At 44.2% G+C, this 23,132-nt stretch overlaps 1 protein-coding gene across 5 annotated transcripts in view; it reads right to left on the bottom strand.

Moving 5' to 3' along the window:
• The window catches only part of Flnb (filamin B), a 151,545-nt gene that overhangs the window by 81,484 nt on the left and 46,929 nt on the right, over positions 1-23,132 (bottom strand). For all 5 annotated transcript variants that reach the window (XM_048356033.1, XM_048356029.1, XM_048356032.1 and 2 more), the window contains exons 2-4: positions 8,760-9,008; positions 6,154-6,251; positions 3,173-3,320 (exon numbers count right to left, since the gene is read on the bottom strand). In XM_048356033.1, coding sequence (XP_048211990.1) covers positions 3,173-3,320; positions 6,154-6,251; positions 8,760-9,008 — 495 coding nt within the window. The remainder of the gene's footprint in view (positions 1-3,172; positions 3,321-6,153; positions 6,252-8,759; positions 9,009-23,132) is intronic.

Raw genomic sequence — 23,132 nt, 5'->3', positions numbered from 1 at the left:
GGTTCTACTTAGGTCATGCATGGATGCTTTCAACCCACCTACCCCCACAAGGAAGCCCACCACAAAGACCTCTCTGTGGATGTAAATTCTCCTCACTCAGCCCTCTCTCCTTCACCCCACTCAGACAAGGCAAGTCAGGGCTCCCTGAATGGATCTGCAAGTACAAACCAACTGGCCACAGGGATCTATACAACATCCAGAAGAGAAAATAAACTTTTCAAGTCTGTTAGAGAATAGAGAGTATTCTCCATTCCTGCAGTAGAGCCCTAGAAACTAAGTAATGTATCTACATGGGAGAGAAAGGAAAATTGCCTTGCTCTATCTCATTACTGGGGAAGGATGATGTCTTAGTGGCCATACATCGTAGCCCTGTCACCTAAAATGAGCATTTTGTTTTTCTACTTTTAAAGTGGAAAAGAAGTTAAATGCAAATCAGGTGTCTGAGTCTCAAACCTATAATCCTAGCTACTTGGGAAGTTGAGATCAAGAGGACTGTGGTTCAAGTCCAGCCCAGGAAGAAATGTCTGTGAGACTATTTCAAGGAAGTAAGGGGGTGTGGTGATGTATACCGGCCATTCCAGCTAGGACTGGAAGGGTAAACTAGGCAGATCACAGTCTTGATGCAGCCCCAGGCAAAAAACAAGACCCTAGCTCAAAATAACCAGGGCACAAAAGGGCTGGAGGCCTAGCAAATGTGAACCCTTTAGCTCAAACTCTAGCACTTCCCTTCCCCCACTCAAGCTACACATGGAATGATCACATGTTCTACAACTTCATGTCTGGGCTCTACCCAAACAATTCAAAGCAACGCCTCAGATCCTTTCTGAAAGGATATATCCTGGCCATCCCAGAGGACCATGCGGAGATAATCACAGACAAGGTTCAAGAGAAGAAGGTTCATAAGGAGGTTTATTAGTGGAGCCAAAGTTCCCACGGGAGAGGGAGCTACATGGAGTCTGCACCTTATCCAGGTGGCAGCTTCTCTCTCTGGGGGTAAAGGGGAAGTAGGTAGGTAGTGAGTAGGAGTGGCTCATTAGGTATAGGTGGATCTGGGGGCTAGTGGGAGGAGCTGAGGACCTGAGGCTAGGGAAATGCTAACACTTTCCACCCATGTTCACAGCAGAATTACTCAGAAAAGCAACAATGTGGAAACAACCCAAATGCCTATCAACAGATATACGGATAAACAAAACATGGCAGAAATGTGATACAATACCATACAACCATAAAAATGAGTGACATTCTGATACATCCTACAAACATGAATAGACTCTGAAAATATATGCTAAGGGAAGTAAGGCTGACACTAAGGCACCAAGACTGTAGGACTCCATTTCTAGGAGGTACACAAGCAGATCAGAGAGACAAAGGAAGAACACAGCTCACCAGGAGATGGGGGAGAGGAGGCAGTGAGTGTGGTATTCGCCTCTGGGAAGGTGAAAACCCCTCTTGGAGATAGAGAGCTGATGGCTGCATGACTAGCACAAACTGTATACTTAAAATGGTAATCGTTTGAAAATGATTAACTGAAAAACAATGCAAAAACTACACATGCACAGAGGCATGAATGGGAAAACAAGATGTGTTTCCTCCCACAGTACACAACACTTACAAAGAGCAGAAGGAAACCCGTGACCAGCCACATTCCTGAACTATAGCATTGTGAAGAAAAACCATCCCACATTGACAATGGGAAAACAGGATAGGCAGTGATAAGGTTATTTCAAACAAGCATTTTATGCCCTGAATTGATGCATTCCATGCGGCCAATTAAGTTGACAAGGGATTTATATGGCTCTTTGCAGCATTTCCGCCATTAAGGAAGCATAATCTTTAAAGTGCTGTGCTTCTTTTCTTATTTTTCCTTTTGCTGTTACTGGGGATTAAACTCAGGGAATGAGTGCTGTCCCTTAGCTTCTTTCCTCAAGGCTGGCACTCTACTACTTGAGCCACCTCTCCATTTGTTTTTTTTTTTTGGTGGTTAATGCAAGATAAGAGTTTCACAGGCTTTTCTGCCTGGGCTGGCTTCAAATCACAATACTCAGATCTCAACTTCTTGAGTAGCTAGAATTACAGGTAGGAGCCACAGGCACTCAGCTTCCAGTTTATCTTTCTAATCACCGTCTTTGGTTATGGCACAGAGAGAGCAAGTATGAACATGCCAACCTCACAGTGACTGTCACAAAGTGACACCAGTAACACAAGGCCTGCACAGACCCTATGACCCAGCCAGACAGAACTGTGAATGGCAAGCGTGTCTGCCGTGGCAATGGCAGGCACCATGCCCTAAGAGGCAGATGAGGAGATACACAGGATAGAGTGTGTGTGTGTGTGTGTGTGTGTGTGTGTGTGTGTGTGTGTGTGTATGAGACCTCGCCCTGCTGATCTTTATCATCAACAAAACTAGGCTGCAGGGGGACTCTTCTCTTTTAAAGAATGTGTGCTTGAAATCAGGTGTCACCCACAGCACCAAATGGCTTGAAATGGTTTTGGTCACTGCATTGTGAGCAGCAGTGTCCTGTGGATCCTGTCATAAACAGGATGTCTCAGCAAGGAAGTGCTGCCAGGGGTTAACAATAGCTCCCATCCCATCTAGAAAGCTGAGGCAGCTTTCAGCTACCAGGAGAGATGAATCAGCAGCCAGATGGCCCAGACTCTTGCCCCACCCCCACTAGACTAGTAATCTTGCAGAAGACCCATCTCCCCTTCCCCAAGTGGGCCAGCCCCCCATTCCTCTTCTGAAAACTGGGAGCTATGGCCCTGGGTAATTCCAGAGTTAATGCACTGAAGGTGCAGCAAGTTCATCATGCAGTGCTACATGAAAGCAAAGGCACTTCTTCCAGCCTCAGACTCACAAGCCAGAATACAATACTTGTGCACAAATAAGCATTAGGCTTCCCATGGTATTTCCACTAAAACATGCCTCCTCCACTCTAGCATGTTTTCCTGGTTACTTTGGAAATGGAGTCTCAAGGAATTATCTGTCCAGGCTAGCTTCCTATCACAATCTTCCAGATCTTCTCAGCCTTTTGAGTAGTTAGGATTACAGGCATGAGCCATCAGAGCCCAGCTTAGTATGGTATCTTTAAGAATTAAGTTTATCTTACTTTCTTAATTCTAAGCACATTCCTCCCAAAGCTATACTCTTTATAACCAGAGAATCGACACATACCTCGGCCATACGCCCTGGCTTTCTTTGGGTTGAGTTTGGGTTTAAGAGGAGCGCCTGGCTTGAGCTTGGCTTTGGGGAACTGAGAGAGGTAAGTCATCACCGAATGCTCGTCCACATCAGGATGAATAATTTCTTCAGGAGTGATGACCTAGAATGACAACACAATGCCATCAATGCCTGCATCACTTGGAAATCCATATAGCGTTTTATAACTACCTCTTAAACTGAAAACTACAAATATTAAGAAAATGAGTCAGTGCTTCATTTAAATAAAATTACATTAAATCAAGACACCAAAGATTATTGGGTATTTCAACCTTTTAAAGGTGTCACTGTCCCCGTTGGAAGCTGGAACGTCCTCTCCAGAAAATTCTGGGTGTCATTGCCAAAGATTCAAAACCCCTGCTCTCCAAAGACTCCATTTACTTCCCTGGCCTAATATTCTAGAAAGGATAAATGAATAAACAGCAGCAGGAAGAAAAACTAAGCACATGCCAAAAAAACAGAAGACATATATATAAACTAGCTTCTCTTGCTTAGCTATCCAATGTCCACATCTCTATTAACTCAGCTTCAAAGAAAAATATAAAGGAAACCAAAAAGAAGCCAGGTATGGTGGCATGAGACTAGCCTGGGCTGCATAGTGAGATCCTGTCTCAAAAAAACAAAAATATTAAGGGACAACACAGGTACACATAAGCTATGGGGTAGCAATCAATTGGGAACCATTAAAAATGGGAGGGGGCAAACAACTGCTGACATTCAGCTGAGGAGCAAGATGAGACCCAGGTGGACAGGTGATGTCTCTGAAGATCTCAACAGACTAGGTCCAGTTCTACCATCTGACCTGGCCCTAGCCGCATGCCAAGTCCTCCCTGCCTACCAATGGTGCCAGGTGGTAAGCTACACCTCTTCAAGTGAAGATAAAGCTTTTTCATGAGCTAAGTTTTAACCAAATGTAATGAAAAGATATACCAACACTTCACTACCTAAGATAGGAAGGAAGGAAGGAAAGAAAGAAGAGAGGGAGGGAGGGAGGAAAAAGAGAACGGGATAGGAAGGAAAGAGGAAGGGAGGGAGGGAGGAAAGAGAGAAGGAGAGAAAGGCGGGGCGGGGGGGGGGGGGAGACCATTTTGGTGCTTAGCCTGCAAGAAGAAGAAAGTTCCTGGGATTTGAACAGCTGCCTACAATACAATCCACTAAAAAGTTGGATGTGTGTTCATTTGGCATTTCTTCCCAGTGGCTCCTTTAACAACGGTACAGTGCCAACATCACATGAATGTCAAAAATAGATGGTTTCAAGTTTAACAGGAGATGAAAAATACACCATTCAACTTCCTGAGTGGGGAGAAGGAAGCCAAGAAGCTGAGACATGATTCAAAGACACAGGCAAATTTTCCTCCCTTGCAAGAAATGTTGTAATAAAATACACTGAACTCAGAAATGGAGTCTCGTTGCCTGAGACCTTGACCCAGTCTGTTTCTTCAACAAGGACTTTTACCATCGAAGTCATAGAGCTAACTCAGTGGGGAGTTTTTAGAAGGAAAACACTGGCTATTACATTATACATGGCTAAGACTTATTCAGCTCCCAATCCTTTTTATTTCCATGATGGCATGGATTATAGACAACACAATTTCCTCAACCATTTCCAATAATGAGTTATCCTGGATATATATTTCTAAGTCTTAAAGTGTGAGATTAAAATTGCCTTCCTTACGGGAGAATGATGGAAGAGGTAACATTGATCAAGATGCTTTGTACTTACAAAATGACATAGTGAATTGAAACCCTTTGAACAACGACTTAAAGATAATAATAAATGTCTTTTTTTTCTTAGTGGGGGTGGGGAGACAGGGGGCAGTGTTGGTCCTTGAACTCAAGGGGCTTGAACTCAAGGCCTGCACACTCTTCCCTGAGATTTTTTTTGCTCAAGGATAGTTCTCTACCACAGCTCTACTTTTGGCTTTTGGTGGTTAATTGGAGATACAAGTTTAATGGACTTTTCTGACCAGACTGGTTTCAAACTATGATCCTCAGAACTCAACCCTCTAGTAGTTAGGATTACAGGCATGAACCACCAGTGCCTAGCTTACCTTTAAAAAAAATTGCCTTTCGGGGCTGGGGATATGGCCTAGTGGCAAGAATGCTTGCCTCGTACACATGAAGCCCTGGGTTCAATTCCCCAGCACCACATATACAGAAAACGGCCAGAAGTGGCGCTGTGGCTCAAGTGGCAGAGCGCTAGCCTTGAGCAGGAAAAAAAAAAAAGAAGAAGAAGAAGAAGAAGAAGAAGAAGAAGAAGAAGAAGAAGAAGAAGAAGAAGCAGCAGCAGCAGCCAGGGACAGTGCTCAGGCCCTGAGTCTAAGCCCCAGGAGTGGCAAAAAAAAAAAAAAAACCTGTCTTTCACAGCCTAAAAACATATAACTGGGCACTAGTGGCTCACACCTGTAATCCAAGCTACTCAGGAGGCTGAGCTCTGAAGAAAAGCCTATGAGACTCCTAATTCCAACTAACCAGCAAAAAGTCAGAAGTGAAGCTGTGGCTCACGTGGTAAAGTACCAACCTTAAGTGATAAAGTTAAGCAAGAACACAAGGCCCACAGTTCAAGCCCCAGTACCAGCAACAAAAAATAAGTAAATATTTTTTAATTAAAAAAGAAAAAACATTCTGGCAATTTCTTATGGCACAACCTAATAGTACTCATGCTCTATCTGGGCTTTTGAGCCTTCAAAAAGTATTTGGAGCACAAAGAATAGAAAGTTAGCTGGCATGCGACTGAGTGACATGAAGATTCCTGAATGTGCTCAGGCCCTGAAGAACCTATTATTATAGGTAAACTGAGGAAGATGGGAGAATGTCACAGGTATTGATCAATGCTCTTTGGAGGTCAGATTGTTGCCTGATCCAGAAAAGCATCCATTTTACCACAAACAAGCCACTGGCAGTCTCAGGGGCCGCGGCCAAGGCAGACACTATACCTGTGGGACGCCCAGCCAGTCGTCCGCCTGCTGCATGGCTTCTCGTGCGTTATCCACAGGCTTTCGTGGATCCCAGGATTCCCAGTCCGGACACAGGCCTGTTAACATAACACAAAAGATGCTTTTAGCATTGGTTGACTAAAGAGATTAAAAGAATTCATGTGCCCTAAACTAAAACCAGTTACCCATTTGGTGTCTGTCTGTCTGTCTGTCTATCTGTCTCTCTCTCTCTCTCCTAATAAAGTAGTCCCTTATATATGTTTTTATTTCACTATTTTTAAGTAGACCCTACATATTGAATACAATGTGTTTATCTGTATATTCATTCGGTCTCTGAACTCAGAGAAAAACATTGGCTCCAAGATTTCACTGAAGTAAGGGCCAAAGGCATGGATGGTTCAAGTGGCAGAACACATGTACAACAAATCCTCCCAGTTCAAACCACAATACTGAGAAGGAAAAAATAAAAAGCTCATTGAATTATATATTGTATGGAGAAAAATAAAAAGAAATGTACCAGTGAGGAAATTATTTTACATTAGCAAGGATTTCTCCACTAGGCTGTTATCTTCTTGCATTAAGACAGGTATTATCCATTCCTTGAAGATATGTAACAAACAAGGCCTATAAGACCACTTGGATACCAGATGTTGGTGGCTCATGCCTGTATTCCTAACTACTCAGGAGGCTGAAATCTATGGATTGTAGTACAAAGCTACCAGCACCAAAAAAAAACAGAACAAAATAAAAAGAACACCATTTGGGCCTAGTACCTTTGTACCGGGATTTTATTTATTTATTTCAAAACGGGCTTGAAACTCGGGGCCTAACACTTGCTAGGCAGGAAGTTTATTACACTCCAAGCCCAGGATTTCTTTTTTTTCCTGCCAGTCCTGGGACTTGAATTCACTGTTTCTGAGCATTTTTTTCCTCAAGACTAGTACTCTACCACTTGAGCCACAGCTCACGTTCTGGCTTTTTTGGTGGTTAACTGGAGATAAGAGTGTCATGGACTTTCCTGCATAGGCTAGCTTGGAATCTCAATCTTTAGATCTCAGCCTCCGAAGGAGCTGGGACTAAGAATGTTTTTTCATAGTATATCTATATATACCTAAAAAGATTAAACTAGTATCTTGTGTAATTCAAACATCCATATAAATGTATAAAAATAGTTATTTCAGGGGCTGGGAATATGGCCTAGCGGTAGAGTGCTTGCCTTGCATACATGAAGTCCTAGGTTTGATTCCTCAGGGCCACATAAACAGAAAGGGCCAGAAATGTAGCTGTGTGTGGCTCAAGTAGTAGAGTGCTAGCCTTGAGCAAAAAGACAAAGAAGAAGAAGAAGAAGAAGAAGAAGAAGAAGAAGAAGAAGAAGAAGAAGAAGAAGAAGAAGAAGAAGAAGAAGAAGAAGCCAGAGACAGTGCTCAGGCCCTGAGTCCAAGCCCCAGGACTGGACAAAAAAAAAAAAAAAAGTTATTTCAAAAGCTTTTCAAAGTACACATTGTTTAAAAATGGAGTAAAAATCCTGATTTCAACTAAAAAGTGGTATCCTAAAGTGGATCCTCAGATGGATGAAAGAAAGCACTAGGAAATGCTACCCTAATGCTATCCTTTGAATTATTCTCAGATGATACCAATTTATAAGAACAATGGAGGAGTCTTCTTTCTTTACCCAATTGACACTAGCCAGCAGTTCTGCTTTGAGGGTGCCAAGAACCACTACCTTACTAAACATGATGTGCCCGACCCATAAAGAACACTCATCAGGGCTGAATTGCAGCTCCGTGTAAAGTGTCTTGCCTAGCAAACATTAAACCCTGGGTTCAATCCGCAGTACTAAAGGTACTTTTGAAAAGACAACTAAATTATATATATATGTATGTGTGTGTGTGTGTGTGTGTGCATATAAAGAGCACTCAGTAGATGGAAAATATGATTATTAGAACAGATTTTTAACTTAATAATTTGGGAAGGCATATAAACACTGGCGGCTTTTTTTTCTATTGAGAAAAAGGCACCAATCTTAAGCCCTCCATGATGATAATTACAATCTTGTTGTATACCCAACCACTCAGAAAACAACCCATCTGGGTAGGAAAGGCTCCAGCTGGATCTTAACCAAATACTACTCCACTGTAATACAGAAAGAAAAGGGCAAAGAGAGCCATATATAGTCAAACCAGTGGTTAATCAAAATGGGTACTTTTCACTCAATGAAGTTTTTGGATTTTTTTTCATGCCAAACCACCTAACAGGGCCACATATTTCTGCCAAGGCCAACAAGAAACTAGGCACCAGTGTGGGAAGACATAGGACTTTTTGATTTTTGGAGCTAAACCTAAGGTCTGCTCCAAGCCATCACTGGGGATTTAAATAAACACTGGAATCAATGCTCAAGCATGCTATGAAGATAGAGCTAAAAGATCTGGTACTGGAAGGGTAACAAACCAGTTTTAGTCCCACATCTGTCTGTCTTACAGTAGGTAGAATCCAGAAGACACCCACCAATCACAGTGAAGCCAGCTTTCCCACAGAAAGCCAGGAAGTGTAGGGCCTGCACATTCCCATCTCCAATATATGGTTAAGGCAACTGTCAGCTTACTTACCTGGAGCACAGCTGTCTACCAGGGCTCCCAGGGCTTTGCCATCTTGCCAGTTCTGGTTAAAGTTGGTAATGGGCAAGTAGGGGATCTTGTTCTGAATCCATCCCAGCAACCTCTGCTTTGGCGTCTGCTTCTTGGCATCATCATCCCCTTCATCCTCCCACACGGGCATGGAGATGGAGTAGTGGAGGATCAGCGTCCACACCAGGCCCAAGATGAGCTTCAGGTTCCCATCCACGATGGCTTTGCTATCTAGGAAGACAGGCACAGGCCTGGTCATTCTTCTGTTCTGAGTTATACAAGATCACACTCATGAAAAACTGAAGTTCTTATCCACAGAGAACTATACTGAGATTTTTAAGAGTGAAAAGACATGACAGTAGGATCTGTATATATACTGTGTGTATGTGTGTAGAAAATACTTAAGCATGGAAAAAGAATGATTCCAAAGGGTTCACTAATGCCTCAGTGAAATGCATGAATCTGTCTCTGCTTTTGTGTATGCTTACATTTTTCCCATAACATTTTTTATTTAAAGAAATCACTTCAGAATTATATACAATAAATAACCCAGTAGCACATAGTCTACCAAAATACACACACACACACACACACACACACACACACACACACACACACACACACACAGAGCTGGTCCTGGAGCTTGACCTCAGGGCCTGGGCACTGTCCCTGAGCTTCTTTTGCTCAAAGCTAGCACTCTACCACTTGAACCACAGCACCACCTTTTTCCACCTTTTTCTGCTTATGTTGTACTAGGAATTGAACCCAGGGCTTCATGAATGCTAGGCAAGCACTCTACCACTAAGCCACATTCCCAGCCCAATAGATATCCTTTTGCTGGGAATATCTTTCACCTCCATTTCCTCTGGGACACATCTGTTCAGGTTCTGGATGCCCAGGCTGATGGTGCTCCACTCATACTGTCATGTGTAAGTGCCTTAGGGCCTTCTCCCTCAATACTGTAGGGGCAGTCCATCTGATCCTCTGCCTCCCATCCCTGTGCTAGAACAGAGTGCTGTTTTCAAACTCAGTTCTTCCATTCCCTGCCTCCCCACCAAACTACCTGAACACCGGTTAAAGGCACGTAATGAAACCCAACTACAGCCACATGGACAGCTCATGCTGCTCAAAACTGAAAGGCTCAGTGGGGGCTTAAAAAATACTAACCTGAGGCCAGGTGCTTGTGGCTCACAACTGTAATCCTAGCAATTCAGGATTGAAGTTCAAAGCCAGCCTAGACAAGCAGGGTCATGAAATTCTTACCTACAATTAACCACCAAAAAGATGGAGGTGAGCTGGGTGCCAGTGGCTCATGCCAATAATCCTAGCTATTCAGGAGGCTGAGATCTGAGGATAGTGGTTCTAAGCCAATCCTAGCAGAAAAGTCTTGTGAGACTTTTATCTCCAATAAATCACTCAGAGAAAGCCAGAAGTGGTGCTGTGGCTCAAGTGGTCGAACACTAGCCTTAAGTGTAAGAGCACCAGCTAAAGAATCATGCAGAACATGCGTGAAGCCCTAAGTTTAAACTCTGGTGCTGGCAAAAAAAAAAAAAAAAAAAAAAAAGGAGGAAATGCTGTATCTCTTTCTCTGCCCAAAAACCACTGAGAATTTAGAAATAGCAAAGCATTAAGTCAAACATTGGACATGTGACCATGAGCCCAGCCCTGTGTCTGAGGTCTTACATTGAATGTAGCAGAAATGGTCCATGTAACACTCAGAACTCTGAGCGACTCACTGCATGGACCACAGATTTCTCCTGCTAGCAGTCCTTGATGGGAACTAAATTTTATGTATGAGATCTCCTGTTATGGGAGGTTGTCTTTGAGTACCAAGTTACTGCGTCGTGGTCAGCCGAAAGTCCAGATCAAACAATCTTTACACCAGTTTCCTCTATGGAAACTAAAGCAAGAGCAGAGGAGGAGGGGGAGGAGGAGAGGGTGGTGGGGATGGAGAGAAAAGAGAGAAAAGAAGAAAGGTGTATACATCATAAGACTTGTAAGGTAACGGGGGCTGGTCTGGCACACGGCAGGGTTTGAGATTGAGTATGAAGTCTCACCCGGCCTCAGTCATCAGTCTGCAAAACTCAAATTTCCCCCAAGTTATATGTTAAAGGCTTTTCACAAGCAAACCTGCAAGTTTAATACGTAACTCAAAACATGAAGCCAGTCACTCTATTTTTATCCAACTTACACATGTTGTTCTAAAGGAATGAGACAAGAGTCTTTTTCAAAAAGATTCTGGGGGAAATATGACCCAGCTAAAGTCTGAGCCAAATTTATGGAATATACAATGCCCAGGACTTCTGTTTCCAATGAATTCAAGGTGGGTGTCCAAACAGGAAAACCCCTATTACAGCCTCCCAGGGATAAATGATACCTTCACTCTGCTATTCTAAGAAGCCAGAGGGAGAGAAGTCCTCATTCCAAAAGTGATTTTGACAGGTGAAGGTTCAAATACTTAACCGAACTCTTGGAAAAATAAAAAAGATGGAGACTTGCCCAAAAGGCCTCCCCAGTTTCCCTCAGTGGGAAACAGGAGAATCCCTAGGCTTGGACCTGAAAATGCTAAACAGCATGGCAGCCTCCATGTCTGACCGTAAGCAAGGACGTCAGCACTCTCAGCCTTGTATTTGCTCTGCAGGGTTTATGTGACTTTAATAAGCTTGGAGCAGAGCTGCAAAGGAGGAGAAGGAGGAAAAGGCTGGATCCACCAGGAAGCCTCTCCAAGCAGCTCTTAACAAGCCAACGCCCAGCCCAGCCTGCCCGCTCAGCCTCTCAGCATCAGCTCTGATTCTGGTGGGCTGGAACATGGCCCCCGACTCCTCTCCAATCACAACTCCCACATAACTATTCCTGGCTCTGGACACCACTGACCCTAAAAGCCACACATAGTTTCTCAAACTACTTAAAATTATCCAGTGTTGCTCTTAGGTAAAACAGTGTCTCCCCTCCCCATTTTTACAAAGTTCATTTGAGCTCCTGAAAACATAGGGTGAATTTTTGGGGGAGCCGGGGAGGGTAATGGACAGGTAGGGGAAGTTCTGGGGCTCAAAACTAAGGGCTAAGATGCGTATGTGTCTTACACTTATGTCATTCTTGCCTATCAGTTCTCCAATCCTTGTTATGGATTTGTATCAAATCAGCTACTTTTAGCCTTCTTTAGAAACATCCTAGAAACCTCTCTTCAGTGAACTCCTCCATTCCCAGGGATCAGAGAGATGGTAGCTTTTCCCCTCCTGCTCTCATCAGCTGGGCTAGATCTGTCCAACCATCACTGGACCATCCCCGGGGTTCCCACAGCCAAACCCAGCACCTTCTCACCTGGCTGCCAAGGATTAACCAGGACAGCAGGGGTTAGTAACCTATGAGGAAGGACATCCAGGTTTTTGCTATACTGAATGAGGACCACAGGTCATTCTCTGGCCCCAATACAGCCAACTAGTGACTGCAAGAAAGGAGGAGAGATGGCATGCATGCTTGAACATGTCGCTAAGTCTCATTCTGTACTATAGATTGGCTATCTGAGGAACTCTGCTCTCTGCCTACTCAGCAACACCTGCTCAGAGGCAGGGTGGTGATAAGAACAAGCTTTGGAAGCAGCAGCTCAACTGTATGCCATTTTGGATTAAGTCAGTGTCTCTGAGCCCTCTTCCCCATCCACCATAATTAGGTTAGAAAAGGCAGAGAACTGGCACACAGCTAAGTGCTTAATAGAAATGTTGACCTCTCTCCCCTCCAGTATTTACTCACCAAACATCTTGGTGACTGCTGTGCTAAACTCTCCAGCCCAGAGCGGAAGCCATAATCCAAGTGTTATGTGCAAGCAAGAAACAAAAGGAAATACTCTGGATTTACGTGTGGTTGGGATGTTCGATTTCATTTTGGGGCCAAGCAAATCACTAGCAAGACCATGGCCACAGCCACCAAGACCTCTGCCTCCCGGCCTACCCCATGCTGCAGTGCACCTCAGGCATGCAAGGCTTCTGCTAGGAGGGAGCCTCAGCTGACTGAGCGGCCCACATGGCCTGGGAGACAGCTGACTGACAGCTGGGCAGACCTTCCTGAAAGACAATGTGGTACTCAGAGCAGCTCACATGGCCAGGTATTTTTTGGCCTCTTTCTTCACTTCTGGGCTTCCTAGAACCCCAAGTTTTTTCTTAATCCAGGCTTCCAGCTTACATGGCCTGGAGCACCCTTCTCATCCCCGATCTGGCCTGGTTACAGAATAACCCCTCTTAAGGTAGGAGCCCTTCTCTATCAGGGCACCTTGTAACTGTGGCTAAATAATCACCATGTGCGTTGGTCTCCTCTGCACAAAAATCAGCTCCACTGAGTCAGGAATGGAGCCACTTTTTCTCTCTGCTGTTCATGTAGTACTTAGCTCTCTGGGATAGAGTCTGGCACACTCGGCTCCTGCCTCCTCCTCCAGAGTCCTAGGACAGGCAGCACTGCATGTTACAGATGGGTTGCAAAATAGTGAGCAGCTGGACACACTTGTAATCCCAGCTGTTGAGGAGGCCAATCTGGCCTCAAACCCTGGTCCTCCTGTGGCTGGGATTACATGGGGGGTGCCATCTCAAGGCTTCTTGTGTTATTGATTGTTCACATGATGATACAGCCAGCCATGGTATAGGCACATGTTGTGGAGAGTCACTGTGGAGGACTCAGACTCAGCAAGAATGACTGTGAATATTAATTAGCCCATGCCTGCCATCAGAATGACTGTGGCACATTGGCAATACCTGCCCTGGCCATGGTGGGGAGAGAGGGAAGGCCTTACTTCTCTGCAACAGAATTGAGCAAGCATTCCCAAATCCCTGATGTGAGATCTCTACTACAGGCCCAGAACACATTCCTTATGCATAACCTCACCTTCAAATTTCCTACTTTGCAAGCTATTCCTTCTCACATATGCAACTATTTTTCCATAAAATAAAAACTATCAGAACAAACCACTTCACAAATACCTGGATTTTATTTTGGCATTGAGAATTTGGTGAATTTTCAGATCATAAATACTACCACAGATGTGTTCTGATGACCAATTTGTCCCAAACACCCTATTTTCCATTTAAGGGCCATCCTTTTACTTTAAAAAGTTCCATTTTCATCACTCTGATTTTCCTGTCAATGTCACTTTTGAAAAGATTTTTTAAAACCACTTTCAAGGTTTATTTTAAACTCAACAACATAGCCTTACTGAACAAAAGGATACGTAAAAACTGGAGAATGCAAAGGAAGGGGTGACAGTGTCTAAAAAGAAATGTATTCTTTAACTTATGTAACTGCAACCCCTTTGTACCTCATCTTTATAATAACACTAAAAAGTTAAATTAAAAAGCAATAAATGAGATGCGTACACATTAAAGGCCCTAGAATATAGCAAATGTCCTTGAGCTCAATCTTCCTGAGAGATTCTTTAGAAGTTAGACTAAGGACTGGGTTCCAGTAGGAAAGAAAAAAATGCAAAAACACTCAAACATTGTGAGAGCCGTTCATGTAAGGCTTTTAGGTCCCTGCACAAATTCATTCCGTTGTTGCCAGAGTTCCTGGGTAACTAACAGGACAAGATCCCCAAGGACTCCTAAGCAGGGGTGGGGAGATGTGGGGCCCACGGTCCAGCCACTGGGAGCTTCAGGATAAACCCCAGCATGAGGCCTCACCGCACCAGCACCACGGTGGCCACCAGCCTCTGGCTCCCAGCTCTGGCTCTGAGAACAAGTCCAGCTGAAATAACAAGCGCTGGCTGCGAATGGAGATGTCTGTGACCTCTTCACTCCAGCTCAGTTTGTCGTGTGGAGAGGCCACCTCATCTGAAGTGCGGCTAGCTGCCTCATCAGCTAAGCCAGGCCCACCCCTGGCTGGGTCCATGTGCAGCCTAGGCTGGAGATGGGGTGGGGGGAATTTAGAAAGAGATGAGTGAGAGCAGGAGAACGATGCCTGGGTACACCCTCAAACACTGCTCCCCTTCTGTCAACAGCAACAAAACCATGACAGCAGCCCTTTCTTCTCTGGGCCAACCCCTGTATGCTGTGCTCCGCCCACCCCACCCCCACCCCCTACACACACACAACCACAGCTTCATGAGGGTGCCTTTGGTGGTTACTTCCATTTTACAAATGACATTACAGAGGTCTAATTTTACTGCCAAAATCTTACTGCCATTTAGGTACAGATTCTGTTAGCACAGCCAACGTTCTTTCTCTACTGCCTTACATTCTGTGACAACAAGCCAATGAGAAGAATCTAGTCATAACTGTTTGCAGAAAAGGTGACTGGGTATTATTAGTTGCACAGTTAGGAAGACTGTATGGCTAGAGGAAAAACAGGCTTCTCTAACCCCTGGAGCAAGGACTCTGGATTTCTGCCAGCCCCATTTATTCTCATCATCCTTCACCTGCAAGGATCAGGGAGAAAATATGGCAGCATGAGAGGCATAAACCAAGACTTTCTCAGCCTCTACTGTTCTCTGGAGTGTCTGGTGATTGAGTCCTCTTCCTCCATCCCAGACGTCTCCATGCCTGCCTCCTGTATGGGCAGGAGTTACCCTGAGCCATCACTGGGAGAACCTCAAGTTCTGTCTCAGGGGCACAAACTTTGAGCCTGTCTTTGTCCTGGAAAACTGAAATTAGGGTTATTCAGAGTCTTGAAAGCCCAATTTGTTCTCTTCTGTTTTCATAACTAACACTCATTTCCTAACAGCCAAGGGAGAGCCAGGTCCAGCACAGGATACAAATTATACTTCTAAAACAGAAAGTGATTTAAAACACGCCATAAGGAGATGGTAACATTATTACAGTGAAAGTGTTTATAACAGAACAACAAGAAAATACGTTATAGAATTTATTTAAAGGAAAAATGAAAACCTGTGTCTTTTGTCTTTCATACTAGATTAAGGTTTCTGAGAGTTGTTTTTTTTAATAATGAAGGGTAAAACTTAAATATAGTAAGGCTAGGTATTCATCCTTCGATTGCAAACGTGTAAATGTTGAACCTGGTTACAAAATCAGATCAAAGCGGCTCCCTTGGCTTGGAAGGGAAGTAAGACATCAGTTTCCATTTTCCCCCTGTAACTCAGCTCATGTTACAATGCATACAAGCCTGTTACAGACATGGCAGCCTGCCCAAAGATTGTGAAGTCATAAAAGGAACAAAACTCCCAAATTAAAGTCATGACTAGAATCAAGCTGAGGGAAATCGCAAATAATTTATAACCACTAGTTCTCAGGATATCACTAAGAGAAAGCGGATGAAACTGGAGGAAAGAAATTCTCAGAGGCTGGCCTCCAGACACAGCCACACTTTGCATAAAACTGATTTCCCCATACTAAGATTTAACTCAGTGAACAGCAAGAACCTGTGTCTGTGAATTGGAACCTGTCGACTCACAATGACACAAGGCAACCTCCAAAGGCAATCACGTCTCTCCTCAGTCAGGATCAAACTCTCTACAAAGCTGTCGGCCCAGAGACTAGTCACCTTCTTGCAGGTGGAATTCCACACTTCCAACACCGATGAGTGGTTCATGGAGATGGATGGACTTGAACTCACTCCACTGCAGGGTGGGTCACTTGTTCAAGTAAGGGGGGGAGGGGGTGCGGTGGGAGGGGAGCTGTTCAGGTACATTAGGTGAGTGATTGGTGGGACAGTTGAAGTTCATATGTCCTGTCTAGGAGGGTAAAAGGTGAGCCAATGCAACAGAAATACTTACAAAACTATATGCTGTAAACCAACTGTACAACTGGGCTGGGGAGGGAATTGGGGAGGAGGGAAGGTGGGAGAAAAATGAGGGAGGAGGTAATAAGCTGAATAAGAAATGCACTCACTGCCTTACATATGAAACTGTAACCCCTCTGTACATCACTTTGACAATAAATACATCTATTTAAAGAAAAAAAGAAAAGCCTGGTTCACCTCCCAAGCACACAATGTGTTAGCTGGTGGAAGAGGATGACTGTAAGTTGGCCAGTTCTATGGGTTCGGTCTCCTCATGTGAAAAATGAGAGATAACCAGGCTCACTTTATCAAACCCTGGTATCATGGTACAGTAAACCAGGTAGCAAACTGTCCAGAGATATTAACAGGGATTGTTGATATGATGTTAGCCTGGGGACTAAGAATACCCAGTAAGGATTATAAACAATATTCAACACCATCCTATTCTACTTCAAGACTGCTAGAGCCCAATGCCCCAGGATTCTGCCTTGCACACAGAAGAGTGTTCCATCTGCTAGCAGAGCACATGAGGGACCCAGGATTAAGGCTGATAGAATCAAGATGTTTTTTGCTCAGTGAGCTGCTGAATGGGCCTGGCAGTCTACAAACACTGCAAGCCACCTCGACCCCTCCAGCAGATTCCTGAGCAGTCTGTAGGGGCCAAGCCAGGCCACTGCTGACAGAAAATTAAGTTCAGGGTCAATAAATTCAACTTGAGGCATAAAGTATTCAAGAAAGTTCTCTAACATGACTTTTTTTTTTGTCCCCCACTCAGAGACTGGGAGAGGTTTTTGGCACTAAAGTGATTGTTAACTAGTAAAGCAATTCATTACAGAAACATGATAGGGGGTGGAGGGATGAAACTACCTAAATACCTCCCAGACAATAAGTAGTTAAAAGAACTTTACTTTCAAGCAAGGAAATGACAGACTGTTAGGAAAAGGAATAGGAACGATATGTTAAATGTATTAAATAAGGAATCAAGTAATTTACAGCAAAGGATGGGATGTGTGTGCAAGCCTGCTTTTGAAAAAGCCCGGCTGCATGTGAACAGCAGGCCCAGCTGCGGGCTCACCTCTCCTCCCTGGCTCTCTGGGAGGAAGACAAAGGATGCTATGCCAAAGATGACCTTTCCTTGGTGGTTGCTGATACCTGCTTCTGTAATGCTTACACTTTCCAAGTCTGTGCTGTATTTACTCCTTTTATGATCAACTTTCCACATACTACCAAAGAGAAAGAAATTTTATAATAATGCACATAGGAAAGAACTCTTCAATTGAGGACCGTAGTTCAAAGCCAGCCTGGGTAGAAAAGTCTTTGAGACACTTATCTCCAATTAACCAGCAAAAAGGCACAAGTGGAGGTAGGGCTCAAGTGGTAGTTGACCAACTTTGAAAAAAGCCAAGTGAAAAAAAAAAGCAAGAGGCCCTGAGTTCAAGACCCAGTAGTGGCATAAAACAAAACAAAACCCTCTTCATTTTATCTAGTCAAATTGTCTATTAGGATTTGTAGGCATTAGTATACACTAATGTATACATACATATAGGATATATAGGATATAATAGACACCAATACATACAGGGGATATATATATATAATATGCAGGATATATTTATACACACATTCATATATACACATCTAAATACATATATATCTGGTAGTACTGTTTGAACTCAGGACCTCATACTGGCTATACTCAGTAAGTTCTGTACCACTTGAGCTATGCCCCTAGTCCTTTTTGCCTTAATTATTTTTCAGATAGGGTCCCACATTTTTGCCTGGTCTGCCCTTGAACTGCACTATCCTCTCAGAGATTTGCCGCCTGAGACGCTAGAGTGAGTGCAGTAAGTTTGCGTCTGAGTTCCCCTCCCCCCTGAAGGAATGACATACTGGGCCCGTATCTTTGTACAGAATCCTTCTGGAAGACATAAGAAACTGTTCACCAACTCCAGTTGCTTCTGGGTGGAGGAGCAGGGCATGGAGTGAGGAGGACTGGGAAGAGATGGCCCTCAGCCCCATACTCGTCCAGTGACTCCCTCCGTGTATTCTCTATCCACACACGACACTTTGCACATTTATCCGGTTGTCTTTCTGAGCATCTCCTTTGCCCTCCTTCCTCACAGTGGTCATCCAAAAATGCCTTCCCATTTCTTCTCACCAGAGACACCTTTCTGGACCAGCAGCCAGTGGGAGCTAGCCTTGGCTGGGAATGTGGCCTAGTGGCAGAATGCTTGTCTTGTATACATGAAGCCCTGGGTTTGATTCTTCAGCACCACATATATAGAAAAAGCCAGAAGTGGCGCTGTGGCTCAAGTGGTAGAGTGCTGCCTTGAACAAAAAGAAGCCAGGGACAGTGCTCAGGCCCTGAGTTCAAGCCCCAGGACTGGCAAAAAGAAAAAGGTGAAAAAGTTTACTAATAAGTAGAGTCTAGGGGCTGGGAATATGGCCTAGTGGCAAGAGTGCTCACCTCGTATCCATGAAGCCCTGAGTTCAATTCCTCAGCACCACATATATAGAAAAAGCCAGAAGTGGCACTGTGGCTCAAGTGGCAGAGTGCTAACCTTGAGCAAAAAAAAAAGACAGGGACAGTGCTCAGGCCCTGAGTTCAAGCCCCAGGACTGGAAAAACAAAACAAAACAACAACAAACAAAAAAAAACACAAACACAAAGTTGAACAAGTAAGAGCAGTAGAGCAGGGGGGTTTGAACCCAGATCATTAACTGCAGAATCTGCTTTCCATCTTCCACTCCTGGAGACCAGAACAGGCCTGCAGAGAAAGAGGCCCATACACAGGCATCATGGCCTTCACAAATGTTTCAAAAATGTAAATGTAAGCATCGAGAAAGTGGGGGGGGGGGGGGGACACTGAGGGTTACATCATCTTCCTATGAGAGATTTATCACCCTGCCCTGAACTCTGTCCCATGATAAATGGTCATGACATTAAGATAAACAGTCAACACCAGTAGGACACCCTCACTCCGAAAAGGGAAACACATTCTGACATTCCTGAGGCACACTGTCCAAGCAACAGGGCAAGTGAGTGACACGCATTAACATTCATGCCAACACCCCAACCACCAGCTGTTGCATGAGTAAAGACACACAGTCTGCAGCCAGATCTCTTTCTTGCCAGTTCATTGATTGTCTAGCTTCAGACAGAAGTGGCCTGTAGGCCTGCAGGAGCACCAGCTCCTGTCTGAATTTGGATTCTCAGACCACACAAAAACCTTTCTCGAGCTCCTGGCTACAGGGTTCTTCTACTAGTGTTTTCCTTCAGTCAATTCACTGTTTTCCACCTCTTTAAGGGATGACACCTGCAATTAAAAGTCTGAGATACTAGTTGCATTTTTAAATGCCTGTTACAACTGTTAAATGTAGGTTTGCTAACAGTATCATCTTGAGTGCCATCTTTTAGGAAAGACCACACTAGATGCTCACTGGCTTTTTCCAGACAAAGAGGGTTTCTGTGGACAAATAATTAGGGACATGCTAGATTTATCTTTTAATTTTAAGTCTCATTACGAGCCTGGCACTGTTAGCTCATGATTGCAAACCAAGTTATTTGGGAGGAAGTGACCCAAAGAATCAAGGTTCAAAGCCAGTCCATGCAGCAAAGTCCATGAGGCTCCATCTCAATTAACCAGCACAATGCCACACTTGAGGTGTGGCTCAAGTGGTAGAGCATCAGACATGAGCAAAAAAAAAAAAAAAAAAAAGTCTTGGAGAAACCCTGAGTTCAAGCACCAGAACTAACCCACACAAAGATTCATTATGGGCTGGGAATGTGGCTTAGTGGTAGGGTGCTTGCCTAGCATGCATGAAGCTCTGGGTTCAATTCCTCTGTACCACATAAACAGAAAAAGCCAGAAGTGACACTGCGGCTCAAGTTGTAGGCTGATAGCCTTGAGTAAAAGAAACTCAGAGACAGTGCCCACACGCTGAATTCAAGCCACCCACCAAGTAACTGCTACTATGCATAGTACTGAACAATTTTTGAATTGCTACAGGACTTATCAGAGCCTTTAATATGCAAACAGATAATGACAATCTTCAGGAGAGAGCTAGAATGTGACACTGTATTTATATTGGGCTTGAACTCAGGGCCTGAGCACTGTCCCTGGCTTCTTTTTGCTCAAGGCTAGCACTCTACCACTTGAGCCACAGAGCTACTTCTGGCCTTTTCTGTTGATACGATGTTGAGGAATCAAATCCATGGCTTCATGCATGCTAGGCAAACACTCTATTGCTAAGCCACATTGCCAACCCTGATACTGTATTTCTAAATGTTGTTGGATTTGAGAACTTTTAAAAATTGTATCTTGTGGGCTGGAGGCATGGGTCCAGTGATAGAGTCCCTGCCTAGGAAAGCCTTGAGTTTAAACTTTAGTATTATAGCAAAATAAACAAGCCAACAAACAAATTATATCTCAGAGAAAGGTTGAGATGGTACACTACTTGCCTAGCACATTTGTGAGGCCCTAACTTTAATCCCCAACACCACAAAAATAAGCAGGGGGGGCTGGGAATATGGCCCAATGGTAGAATGCTTGCCTCATATACATAAAGCCCTAGATTCAATTCCTCAGCACCACATGTATAGAAAAACCCAGAAATGGCGCTGTGGCTCAGGTGGTAGAGTGCTAGCCTTGAGCAAAATGAAGCCAGGGACAATGCTCAGGCCCTGAGTCCAAGGACCAGGACTGGCAAAAAAAAAAACACCCACATAAATAAATGAATACATATTTACCCTCCAAGCAAATTAATACACTACAGAAAGTAGTTCAAGGAATGTTAAACTATTCAGACCCTCCACAAGCACTTTCTCTTAACTGTCCCCCAAATCTGGGCAATTTACATCTTACAGAATAGTGAGGTACAGGGAGAGGGAGACGGGAAATAAACATAAAAGAAAGAACTCAGGACGGTTAGCTTTTGCTAATCTGCCGCTGTGACTGTGGTAGTCATTAAGAAAGTGGAACCCTGCCACTTGGAATCAGCAAGTTGTATGGATGAGGGACAGAAGGGAGAAACTGCCCTCCTCCAGAATTGTTCATAATTAAGGGTGCTAAGGGAAGTACAGCCCTAAACCACAGCGTTTATGAAACCCTGCTGATAACCAACTCACTCCACAAACACATTGAGACATCTTCTTATTCCAGGGCAAACTGTAATTCTTAAAACAACAGGCAATGATTTAGAGGACTTGGGGCCCAAACCAGCCTCCACCCTACTGGATTTGCTTTAGAGCTTCTCATGTCAAAATTTTCATCAACAGAGAACACATTGCTAAGTGGGAGGAGGCAGAGGGAAGCCCAGAATTCAGACCACTGTTTAAATGGATACAATGAGAGGATGTCGTCCTGATGTGATGAATATCTAATTATGTGGCAGCCCAGTGCTGGTGGCTCACGCCTGTCATCCTAGCTACTCAGGAGGCTGAGATCTGAGGATGATAGTTCAAAGCCAGCCAATACAAGAAAGTCCATAAGACCCTTGCCTCCAACCACCAAAAAGCAGAAGTGGAACTGTGGCTCAAGTGAAGGAGCACCAGCACTGAGCCCAAACCAAACCAAGGACAGTGCCTAAGCCCCTCAAAATAATCATGACACAGGGGCGGTGGGGGGGGGGGGGGGGGTAAACTTCCAGATTCTTCACCCAACTGTCACTTTACACTTCTTGGAGAGGTCTTTAGTAAAACTAAGGATGAGTTCTACAGTACTGAAGGCATCCAAGGAGCACCCACAGTGTTGCTTAAGCATAAATGGCTCATGAGCACGACAATAATAAATAGCATGAGCACCCTGTTTGGGTGCTGGAAATCACTCTCAAAGCTGCCTCGCAGCATTAGCTCTAAAGCTGAGATGTAGTCAACAGTAATGTGTCTGTCTTTAGCATCACTGTGATTCTAGAACCTAGTGTGCTGCCTTCCTGACAACAGAAAATGAGAAAAAGGAGCTGTGTGGAATCGCATTCCTGTAATAACCCAGCACTCTGGAGGCCGAGTTAAGGCCTGGCCTGGGCTACATAACAAGACCCTGTTGATAGAAAATAGGGAAGAGGAAAGGAAAAAGAAGGAAGGGAAGGAAGGAGAGGAGGGAAGGAGAGAGGGAAGGAGGGAAAGTGGGACAGGGGATAAAAGACACTACTATTATTTACTACCTAACCAACAACCACCCACCAACCAGTCAGCCCACCAATTATAAACTAGCCCAACCAAATAACCACAAGCTATGAAACAATCATCCACCTACCAACCCAAGATCAATCAAATTACCACCACCAATCAGCCAACTAACCAAACCACCATCAAGCAGCAGACTGGCCACCCAGATAATCAACTAATGAACTAGCCCTAAGAACTCCAATAGCCTCATTCTTGCCTACTACCATTTCCCACCAAATCCCTTCTTCCCAGTCTTGCTGGCTGGGACTAAGTTGTTCTGCAGCCCAGCTAATATCAATCAAGCTCCCTTTAAACTCCTTCTAAGCCTACAAATGCAAACTCCTCCCACATCGTCCACAGACCCCCCCAAAGGGCCTTCCACTCCCCTGGGTACAGACAGATCCTTCTCAGGGACTACAAAACAATTCCAAAGCTGGGTAGGGTCAGACAGATCAGAATCAGCACACCCTGTCA

Source organism: Perognathus longimembris, chromosome 10 (genome assembly GCF_023159225.1).
Source record: "Perognathus longimembris pacificus isolate PPM17 chromosome 10, ASM2315922v1, whole genome shotgun sequence".
Taxonomy (NCBI): Eukaryota; Metazoa; Chordata; class Mammalia; order Rodentia; family Heteromyidae; genus Perognathus; species Perognathus longimembris.
The sequence above is the reverse complement of the archived record's forward strand: the minus strand, read 5'-3'. Positions and strand labels throughout refer to the sequence as shown.